The sequence below is a fragment of the Gossypium arboreum genome, chromosome 5 (assembly GCF_025698485.1).
Source record: "Gossypium arboreum isolate Shixiya-1 chromosome 5, ASM2569848v2, whole genome shotgun sequence".
Lineage (NCBI taxonomy): Eukaryota > Viridiplantae > Streptophyta > Magnoliopsida > Malvales > Malvaceae > Gossypium > Gossypium arboreum.
In genome coordinates this window covers 89,589,624-89,600,937 of record NC_069074.1, presented here as the reverse complement: position 1 = coordinate 89,600,937, position 11,314 = coordinate 89,589,624, and the positions used below count along the sequence as shown (strand labels likewise).

The 11,314-nt window shown below is 33.4% G+C and overlaps 2 protein-coding genes and 1 long non-coding RNA gene across 3 annotated transcripts; all 3 read left to right on the top strand.

The window, feature by feature from the left end:
- Positions 1 to 276: 276 nt before the first annotated feature.
- Positions 277 to 1,116, top strand: LOC108452593 (uncharacterized). Its single transcript, XM_017750393.2, has 2 exons — positions 277 to 573; positions 653 to 1,116. The coding sequence occupies exons 1-2, from the start codon at positions 343 to 345 to the stop codon at positions 845 to 847; spliced, it is 426 nt and encodes a 141-aa protein (XP_017605882.1). The 5' UTR covers positions 277 to 342; the 3' UTR covers positions 848 to 1,116.
- Positions 1,117 to 2,143: 1,027 nt separating this feature from the next.
- LOC128292854 (uncharacterized) lies at positions 2,144 to 5,686 on the top strand. The gene is made up of 2 exons (XR_008282809.1): positions 2,144 to 2,237; positions 5,437 to 5,686. It is a non-coding gene; the product is annotated as an uncharacterized LOC128292854 (long non-coding RNA).
- Positions 5,687 to 10,202: 4,516 nt separating this feature from the next.
- Positions 10,203 to 10,891, top strand: LOC108451104 (uncharacterized). Its single transcript, XM_017748838.2, has 2 exons — positions 10,203 to 10,481; positions 10,569 to 10,891. The coding sequence occupies exons 1-2, from the start codon at positions 10,251 to 10,253 to the stop codon at positions 10,761 to 10,763; spliced, it is 426 nt and encodes a 141-aa protein (XP_017604327.1). The 5' UTR covers positions 10,203 to 10,250; the 3' UTR covers positions 10,764 to 10,891.
- Positions 10,892 to 11,314: the final 423 nt, after the last annotated feature.

The following is an 11,314-nucleotide window of genomic DNA, read 5'->3' as shown; positions in this document are numbered from 1 at the left end:
GGACACTGCTAATTAAATTCTTGTTGGCATACGTGAGGGCCTAAAAGGCAATTTGTCCAGTTTAGCCAAGGTCCATGCCAAGATAGATGACATTTATATCCTTTTAACTATAAGGGTTTTGTCGTCTTAACAGGGAGGCTTTTCGAGTTTTATTTTATTAAAACTAAATAATATGACTTTGAATTTGAAGTTATGTTATTAAATATTTGAATAAAATGACTTTGTTATCATATTTAAATTTAAAAGTCTTACTTGTAATGCTAGAAGGTTGTGTATAAATATGTGTATGGAGGTAGATATGAAGCAGAATAGAAGGAGAGTGAACTAAAAAAGGAGTTAAAAATGGCTTGTCCTCCAACTCATAAAGTGGTAAAAGGTGAGCTTAAGAATGGTTCTGATGACTGCCTTGCGAGCTTGATGTATTCGAATTACCAAGGTGCTCCGGTAACGATTAAAAAAGATTCATTACCCACTCCATTTGCGCAGAATATGGTAGTCGACGGTCTGTACGGAGGCCTGGTGTATGATGTTGTTAGGGTTAAGTGGATTATTCTTTGGACCACTGATTGTAAGGTATTAATTAATCAATATATTTTTCATTTATTTTGATTTTGTAGCAGAAGAAATTAATTTATTTTGGACTATATATCAGGTGGCTACTAAGATCATTCCGACCGAAAACCATATTGTTTGGGAGGATATATTGAGCATCCTTCAGCCCTACGATAGCTCTGACAACTTGTCCTTATCATGTGGGGGTGCATTTTCCGCCGAAGCTCATATCCATGCAAATGGAGATGGATCTCTAAACCTGACAGCACAAATCATGTGGAGCGGTTGCAAGTAACCTGCGTCTCTTTGCATCATATATTGCTCCATGCTTATCTCTATCAGTGTGTACTGTGTGACCCATGGAGGCTGTCTACTTCTTTATATTAGTAATACTATTAAATAAATTTGACAGCCACCCATAATATACTACTGGATTCCTACTTCTTCTACCTTACCTATTCAACATTGTGTGCCTTGTTTCTCCTTTTTCTTTTCTTTTCTGTCATAATATTTACGCACACGATTGTGTGAATTAATAAAAAAAAATGTCTACGTCTGTGTCTATATCTATATGTTTATAAAAGTCTCAACTACATAAAAAAGTGTTGGGTGCAATAGTAAGGCATATTGCATTTTTTGTAGATTATATAAAATTGGTTAAATTTCAAGTTTATCTCTATATTTCACTCAAATTTGAAATTAAATCTCTATACTTTAATTCTAACATAAGTTGGCACCTGAATTCTTATAATGTCTTTCGTTAATCTAAATATGTTATTCTAATTAAAACGCTCATGCGAATTTAAAAGGATTATTAACACCATCAAAATTCTCTATTAAATTAATTCTAGTCAATTTCAATGTAATTTTTTTTGCTCCTTGGATACCAAGTAAGTATATTTTTTAATTTCAAAATGGCATGTCAACAAATTTAACAAAAGAATTATAACAACGCTAACAAATGGTCCTAAATTCGAGATGCGGAGTTCTCCATTGATGTGACTTCGCGGATTGCTCCTATATCAGGTGTGCTGTATAGAATCACTCCTATAACAGCCCATTTTTAGGGTTAATAGGAACAGTGGTTTCGGGGCCACCAAATCCGACAGTAGGTTTGTAAATATTATATTTAATATTTACGAGTTAATTGTGATTTTAAAAATGTTTTTGATATTGTGATATTTGTTTTATAAGTGATTTATTAAGTTCAAGTGGTATGACCCTAAGGTCAAGTGGGTTTAGGCAATGAGGTATCGGGACCTCATTTATATAAACCGAGTCGTAAATATTTTTATAAATATTTACGGAGTGGCAAAAAGATGGTATTAAAGTTTCGTTGAACAATTTTATCGTTTCGATAGTTAATTAAGCAAAAAGAACTAAATCGCGTAAAATGAAAAAGTTACATTCTAATTGTTTAAGTGTTTATTTTCCATGATTTACTAAAGTATAAGTCCCTATTTATCAATTAAACCATTACTTTATGATAGTGGAGATTGGTGGTTTGGCATATATGAAATTATGTATTATTATAAAGGACAAAAAGGTAAATGGAATATTAAAATGTATTAAATAAAAATAAAACATAAAATGGCCATGCAAATTTTATCTCTTGGCCGAATATGGAGGAGAAAAGAAAGCCATTGAAGCTTCCTTAGTTTCGGCATTTGCATGAAGTGATTTAGGTATGTTTTGTGTTCAGTTTTTGATAATTTTTATATTTTTGAGATCGTTGCTTCGTATTCTAGCTAGCCCGTATCTCTGATTTCAAAACTGTTAAAGTATTTGAATGTTGCCATCGTTGAGTGCATGAGTGTTTTGATAGTTGATGATGGAAAATAAATTATTGTTGTTGGATATACATGTTTGTAAAGTGAATTTTGGTAAAAATGTCAATTTTGGATTAAATTGTGAATTATTGAAATTATGTGGTTGAAAGTGTGAATAAATGAAAATATGGGCTGTTATGAAGTAGTAGTAAATTTGTCTAGGCATGGGTTTGGCCAAAAATTGAATGAATTTAATTTTTTGAGCTTAGGGACTAAATTGTAAAGAAGTTGAAATATTAGGGGTAAAAATATAATTTTTCCATAGTAATTTATGGGCTGTTTTAATACCATGAATATTCGATTAAGCTTAATTATGGTTAAAAATAGTTAATTTGCATTTTTTGAGCTCAAGACTAAATTGAATAAAAGTAAAACTTTAGGGTAAAATAGTAATTTTACCAAAATATGAAATTGAGTTAAAATGAATAGAATATGAATTGTAATAGTTGAATTTGATTGATTAGATCAAGTTAAGCCTCGTACGAGTCTATATCGAGGGAAAAACGAAGTATCAGATTCGTCGATCTAATTTATCGTTACCGTGAATGAGGTAAGTTCGTATGCAATAAGCATTGTTAAATTTATGTTTCTCATGCTTTAATATCGTATAAATTGTATATACGTGAATATTTTAACGTCTGATGACATATCGACAAAATGTGGCACTTAGTGTGCGGGGCAATCAAATATGGTACTTAGGCTCCGTTAGTTTGCAGGTAAAATGTTTTCCGGAAAATGATTTCTGGAAAATAATTTCTTGGAAATGATTTCGAAAAATGATTTACTTTTACGGTGTTTAGATGAATCATGTAAAATATTTTCATTGTTTGGCGATTTCAAAATATTTTCTGAAAAGTCGTTTTAATAAAAATTTATATATTTGAGAATTTATTATCTTTTCTTTGTTTGATTGAGTTTACTTTATATATATATATATATATTAATAAATTTATATTTTAAATTGTTTTTACATGTATTGCAATGATTTATTTATAAATCATTTTAAATATATAATAATACTCAATTATTATAAAAGCAGTTATTGGAGTTTCAACACACTTTAACCGGGTAAAGTAAGAATTTCAAACAGAGCACCAAAGACAACGTATTATACCGGGTAAAATATGAAGGAAAAATGCTTGAAGTTCAAGCTTTTAGCTCTTGTCAAGAATGGAGAACAGAATGGAAGGCAAAGGAAGAATGGAGCATAAGATTGAATGAAATCTGATAATTTTCATTAACATAAACAATGGCATATTGCCAATACATAAATCAAGCTTTTTGCTTGTCAAAATCAACATGTGGTCAACTAATCTTTAAACAAATTCCCAGCTATCCTTAGAAAAAAAACGCAAATCGCAGAGATGGGGTAAGTGGGTAAAAGTGAAAAGAAATAATAAATTCGATTCTTTGTATTGAAATGTTCGAGAGAGTGAGAGCTTAGGGAGAATAGAAGAAGAAGAAGGAGAAAAGTTACCTGGATGAGAAGAAGAAGGAAGATGAACGGTGCACTGAGTTTGGAAAATGTCTTACAGGAAAAAAATCTGTAAGACATTTTACATAAAAAGCAAGCAATTTTACCCGTGTTCCTGAAAATGTTTTCCATAGGTAAAATGTTTTCAGGTTACCAAACAACGTAAAACCAGGAAAACATTTTTCGGAAAATGTTTTCCTGGTTGCCAAACGGAGCCTTAGTGTACGAAATATTGAGAATGACACTTAGTGTATGAAATATTGAGAATGGCACTTAGTGTGCGAGATATTGAGAATGACACTTAGTGTGCAAAATATCGAATGATTCAAATGGAAATTATAAATTGTGATTGAATGATTAAATAGAGCAAAGTCAACAGGTATACATGCTATATTATATGAATTGTTTATGAGACGACTTTATAATGGTGATATTTGGGCTTTGAGCCTAGCAAGCTTTAAGCTGGTGAATAATATTATCGGGTTTAAAACCTAGCAGGCTAAATGCCGGTGATTTGATAAAAGTCAAAGACTATGAGACCTTGTGTTAAATCGGCAATTGAATTTGTTCAATGCATTAAGTTGGCCAGGTATGTGATATATTCTTATGCATGTTAGATCGATTGGAATTTAATCATGAGTGTGAAATGAGAAGCATAGGTGAAAATGCCTATGTCATATATGTGAGTAAGGGCAAAACCATCGTAAATTATCGATAAGGGTGGACTATGTGCGGAATCATCTTATAATTGCTAATTTGAACGGTTGTGTGCGAATCATTGAGCATGATGTGTTGTATTGAGATTATGCTTGAGTGAAATTATAGATATGTGATGAAATTGATTGGTGATATACATGTTTAAATAATGTGAATGCAAAGAATGTGTGAAAGAGTAAATTTGTAATAAATCTGCTTGAGACAACAGCAGTAATGTGATTTTGGAAAATCACCATAAATTTTTGGAGTAGAGTTAGAAGCTGAATAAATTATGTAATTAAAGCTTAATGAGTCTAGTTTCTTATAAAAGAAACCGTGTAAGCAAAAGAATTTCTGATAATGAGATATTTGAAGTGGCGTGGGATAGAGTCAAATGACTTCGGGGTCCCCTGTTCTGTTTTTAGAAAATCATTATAATTTGTACAAAAATGGTTATAAGATAAAATTTATATGCTTAGACTCCTTAATGAGTCTAGTTTCAAATGAAATCAAATAGAACATATTTTGAATTCTGTACAATGAGAAATTTGATTTGTAGTGAAGAGTGGTCAGATTAGTCAAACAGTGAAATAGGGGAAACTTTAAGAAAAATCTGGTATTGATTGACCAAACCTAAAATTCTGAAAATTTTATGGATGCAAGATATATGAGTATATTTTCAGGGAAAATTAACGGCAATTGATTTGGAGTTTTGTAGCTCCAGTTACAAAATAATTTAGTGACTATTGCTCAGGAAGACAACTTGTAGTGAATTTGTGATTATGTTGTAAACATTGATAAAACTTGTTAATGAGTTGCTTATTGTTTTCTTATGAACTTACTAAGCGTAAAGCTTACTCCCCTTTTCTTTCCCATATTCTCTAGGGTTGCCAGGTTAGCTCGGGTTGGAGGCCGTCAGAGATATTATCACATTGTCAAGTCTACGCTATTGGCGTAAATAAATCTTAGTGTTTCGAGTCTATGGCATGTATAGGGTTGTAAAGTTGAGTAAGTAAATGATACAAGACTAAGATATTGGTAAATACTTAATAATGCCTCATGAATATTTTGGGCCTTGTAAGCCCGATTAAAGGATAATATACGTGTGTATGAAAAGTTTAAAATTGATCAAAAATTTTTACGGTCTGGTTTTATATAAATGGATGAGTTTAAATCTGGTAGCACCTCGAACCCTGTTTCGACGAGGGATACGGGCGAAGGGTGTTACAACTCCAGTAGACGTGAAGGAGTTGAAAGTTCAGTTGCAAGAACTGTTAGATAACGGGTTCATCAAATCAAGTGTTTTACCTTGGGCTATACCAATATTGTTTGTTAAGAAGAAGGATTAGACCCTCCGATTATGTATTAATTATAGGCACCTGAAAAAAGTGACCATATTAAGTTGCCCAGGATTGAGAACTTTTTTGATAAGCTAATTGGAGCTAGAGTTTTCTCAAAGATTGATCTACGAGCTAGATATTATCAAGTTGAAACTTACAAATATAAAACAACATAAGATGTTATTAATATCCTCTTAACAATAATAAGATGACTTTTAATAATAAGACAAAGACTAGTAATAATATCTTAACAATTTAAACTATTTCATTTGGAAATCTAACTAAGGATCATTCCCTTGCATGTCTCAACTTAGTGGGTAACAAGTCTTTTAAAAGAATTGCAGCGGTATGGGGTGATTTAATCTCACTGGGCAAGAACCCCAACAAGGGGAGTTGTTTTGCTAGTATGCCAAAGCTGGTCAGCATCATGAAACCAGAAAAGGTTGACGATTTGATTTTTCTAGAGGTGGGGAGTTCTAGGTTTCCCATTAGAGTGGTAGAACAGGGGTTGTCTGAAGTTGAATATGCAAGCCAGTCCTTGATGGGTAACAATGGCGGCGATGGGAAGAATACTGAGCAGGGTAGGGCTGAGTCCGTCGTGTCAGAATTCGAATCGGTGCTAGGCCTTAGGTCAGATTGGTTGAAATATAGTCATAGAATATGATTCAATTACTAGTTCGGATTGGTTGAAATATAGTCATCTTCAGCCGTGGTCATTTAGGAATTTGTTCATGAATATTGAAGGAAGTTTAAGGCGAATGGTTGAGGTGCAGATTGAAGTCAAAAATCGAGGTAAGAATGGTATGGCAAAAGCCTTGGCTAAAGCAGGTTTATCAAGGAATACCTTGTTTAGAGCATATTGGTAATCTGTTTTGTTAAATATGACTCCTATTTTCAGTCAAATTTGAAAAATAGTCTTTTAGTTAAACTCTGTTTACTTGTTTCAATCAAACACTGATTAGTTTAGATTATTTTATTACTATTTGATCTATGAATTTAGCCTATAAATAGGCTCATTTACAACCTTAGAAAATATACCCATTAGAGATTAGAACTCATAACATATTTAGAGAATTTTGTGTTTACGTTTTGTGGGTTCTTTATTTTCTGGTTTTCGGGATTTAGTTTTTATCTCCATCTTTTATACTCTTCGTTCTTTGCCCGTGGTTTTTTTATCCTCTTTGGAGGGGTTTTTCCACGTTAAATTTGTGTGTTCAATTTCTCAATTTATTCCGCTATTTTCTTGTTCGTTGATTAATCGGGTTGAAATCTTAACTAGTGGTATCAGAGCTAGTTCAATTTTCATATATCAGCCCGTTTAGAGATGGCAGCAACAAGATTTGAAATTGAGAAGTTCGATGGTGAGACAAATTTCAATCTGTGGCAAGTTCGGATGATGGCAATTCTAGTTCAATCAGGCTTGAAAAAGGTTGTTATCGGGAAAAAGCCTGAGAATCTAAATAAAACAAAATGGGAAGAGCTTGATGAAAAGGGTTTATCTGCAATCTAGTTGTGCCTCACGAATACGGTATTGCAGGAGGTATTGATGGAGAAGACCTCATCTGCCTTGTGGAAAAGGTTAGAAACTCTTTATGCGATAAGTCTCTGGCTAACCGTTTAGTGTTGAAACAACGTCTATTTACATTTCGCATGAAAGAATGTGAGCTTCTTAGAGATCACATCAGTCAGTTCATTACTCTTTTAAATGATTTAAAGAATGTTGAGGTTCATATTGACGATGAAGGTCAGGCTATGCTATTATTGTGCTCTTTACCCCCTTCATACAAGTCTTTCAGAGAGACCCTGATTTATGGCAGAGACAAACTATCGTTCGAAGATGTGAAGGGTCATTTGTTGAGTAGAGACAAACTCGACAATGAGCTTCATTTGGATAGCAAGACAGATAGGCAAGCTTCCGTTTTGGCAACATCAAAGAGACGAGATAAAAGGTGTCGCTATTGTAAAAAGTTAGGTCACGTCAAAGCAGATTGTTATAAACTGCGAAATAAAAAAGTCACGAGAGTAACGAGGAAGATGTAGCTGGTGCTAATTTGGCCGATGAAAATGGGGATGATTTCTTGTTAGTGTCAACAAGTGATAACACCAAGCTAACGTCCGAGTGGATCCTAGATTCAGGATGTTCTTTCCACATGTGTCCCAATAGAGAATGGTTCTCCACATACAGTTCGATTGAAGGTGGAGTTGTGCGCATGGGAAACGATTCATCTAGTAAGGTAATTGGTATTGGTACTGTTAAAATTAAGATGCACGATGGGACGATTAGGACACTCTCAGATGTCAGGTATGTACCTGATTTACGAAAGAATCTCATCTCCTTAAGTATTTTAGACTTGAAAGGATGCAAAATCAACATCGAGTCGAGCGGTATTGAAGTATCTCGTGGAGCTCTCATTTTGTTAAAAGGTAAAAGAACCGACAGTCTTTATATTCTGGAAGGTTATACAGTGACCGGTGAAATCGGACGTCCCTCGTCTGTTACGGAGTTGAAGTCAACTTGTTTGGAGCGGAGGGAACTTGGTCATAGGAGGGAAAAAGGTATGACTGTTTAATTGAAGAGAGGTTCTCTTTTGGATGCAGGTTTTGAAAAGTTAGGGCACTGTGTTCGTGAAAATCAAACCCGGGTTAGTTTTGATTTGGCAGTGTACAAGTCGAAGGCTAGAAGTCTTCCAGTTTCTAAGCGCAAATTTGACTTAGTTAATTCCCTGCATAGTTCAAGATAGGCTCGTGGCGGGCTTTGGCAAAGATGGCGTTGTGGAAATATGAGTCAAGGTGGAGATTTGTTAAATATGACTCCTATTTTCAGTCAAATTTGAAAAATAGTCTTTCAGTTAAACTCTGTTTACTTGTTTCAATCAAACACTGATTAGTTTAAATTATTTTATTATTATTTGATCTATGAATTTAGCCTATAAATAAGCTCTTTTACAACCTTAGAAAATATACCCATTAGAGATTAGAACTCATAACACATTTAGAGAATTTTTGGGGTTTAGTTTTTATCTCCATCTTTTGTACTCTTCGTTCTTTTGCCATTATAGTAAAATTATCTTTGTCCGTGATTTTTTTATCCTCTTTGGAGGGGTTTTTCCACGTTAAATTTGTGTGTCCAATTTCTTAATTTATTCCGCTATTTTCTTGTTCGTTGCTTAATCGGGTCGAAATCCTAACATGTTTTGATGTTTGTTGTTTTTATGGTTGTTTGTGCTCTATTTTGGCATAGTTTTGCAGCTTCTGATTCCTTGTTCGAACTGGTGTGGGTTGGGTGATCCTACGCCTTTTCCTGCAATCAATTGACTGGACAAAAAAAAGAAAAAAGATGGTCAACGATCAAAATATATAAGACTGTAAAAGAGCAATAGGTAACTTAGCTATTCATTTAATATCCTTTTAACAATGAGCTTTTTGGTCAACTCAGTAGATCTCCCTTCTCAACATAGTTGCTCGAGATGCCGGATAAACTTGTCAAAGAAGTAAATGAGACATGTCAACCCATGTGTTAACCGAAGTAGGAGGTAAATATAAACATATTTAATTAATCCTTGTTGGTTGCTTTTAAAAAATGGATTTTAATAAAGTACAATTATGTATATTTTGAATCACCTATTCATATCCTTGCACAATTAAAACACGCAAGTCTAATATTTAGTTTAAACAAAGAAGGTGAGATGACAATAATATCCTCCTAACTACGAGGCTTTTGTTGATATTCATGTCTAAATTTTAAATAAGATGACTAGTTGAAAAAAAATTGTTGGCCAAATATACATGATGACAATAATATCCCCCTAACTATGGAGCTTTTGTCTTCAATGTAATGATATACCTACTCATTATATTTTAACTTTTCGTAATAAAGACTAGAAATATTATTATTCCTTTGAAATATTTTAGTACTCTTATTTGCTAGAGCTAAAAGTTGAAGTGATTCTTTTTAAAAAGCATGTTAATTAAATTCTTATTGGCGTAAGGGCCTAAAAGGCAATTTGTCCAGTTTAGCCAAGGTCCATGCCTACTTACAACGATAGATGACATTAATACCCTGTTAACTATAAGGGTTTTGTCCTAATCATTTAATATCCTCTTAACAAGGAGGCTTTTCGAGTTTTATTTTATCAAAACTAAATAATATGACTTTGACTTTGAAGTATATTAAAAAATGGTAAAACTAAGTCTGGGCCATATTTGATATTTACACATATAAAATAAAATGACTTTGTTATCATATTTAAATTTAAAAGTCTTACTTGTAATGCTAGAAGGCTGCTTATAAATATGTGTATGGAGGTAGATATGAAGCAGAATATATAGAAGGAGAGGGAAGTAAAAAAGGAGTTAAAAATGGCTTGTCCTCCGACTTATAAAGTGGTAAAAGGTGAGCTTAAGAATGTTTCTGATGACTGCCAAGCGAGCTTGAATTATTCGAGTTACCAAGGTGCTCCGGTAACGATTAAAAAAGATTCATTACCAACTCCATTTGCGCAGAATATGTTAGTCGACGGTTTGTACGGAGGCCTGGTGTATGATGTTGGTAGGGTTAAGTGGATTATTCTTTGGACCATTGATTGTAAGGTATTAATTAATTAATATGTTCTTTTTTCTTTTTCATTTATTTAGATTTTGTAGCATAAGAAATTAATTAATTAAACTATATATCAGGTGGCTACTAAGATCCTTAAACCCGAAGACCCTATTATTTGGGAGGATATAGTGGGCATCCTTCAGCCCTACGATAGCACTGACTACTTGCCCTTATCACCTGGGAGTGTATTTTCCGCAGAAGCTCATATCCATGCAAATGAAGATGGATCTCTAAGCCTGAAAGCGCAAATCATGTGGAACTATTGCATTTAACCTACTTTTTTTTGCATCATATATTGCTGCTTGCCTATCTCTATCAATTTATGCTGTGTAACCCATGGAGGCTGTCTACTTCTTTATATTAATAATACTATTAAATAAATTTGACAGCCACCCCATAATATGCTCCTGGATTCCTACTTCTTCGACCTTACCTATTCAACAAAGTGACCCCATGGAGGCTGTCCGAAGTCGTGTGAACCAAAAAATTTACCTAAAATCAAGCCATTTCAAGTCTATTTCATGCATAAATAACCATTCCATTTGGGTACACAATTAAGGGATTTAAACATCATTCAAACATATATAAACATGCCATTTCAAACATCCTAATTCATCTAACTAATATGCCATTCAAAGGTACCTCAATTGTATCAAAACATTATGGATTAGACCAAAGCGAAATTTACCATATCATAAGCATCTAACCTAATTCAAACACCTACCAAAACACATCATAATGACCATTTTCAGTCCATCACAAAACATAAACTTCAATAGCACAAACATACCAAAACTTACATTCACAAAATACCATTAGAAAA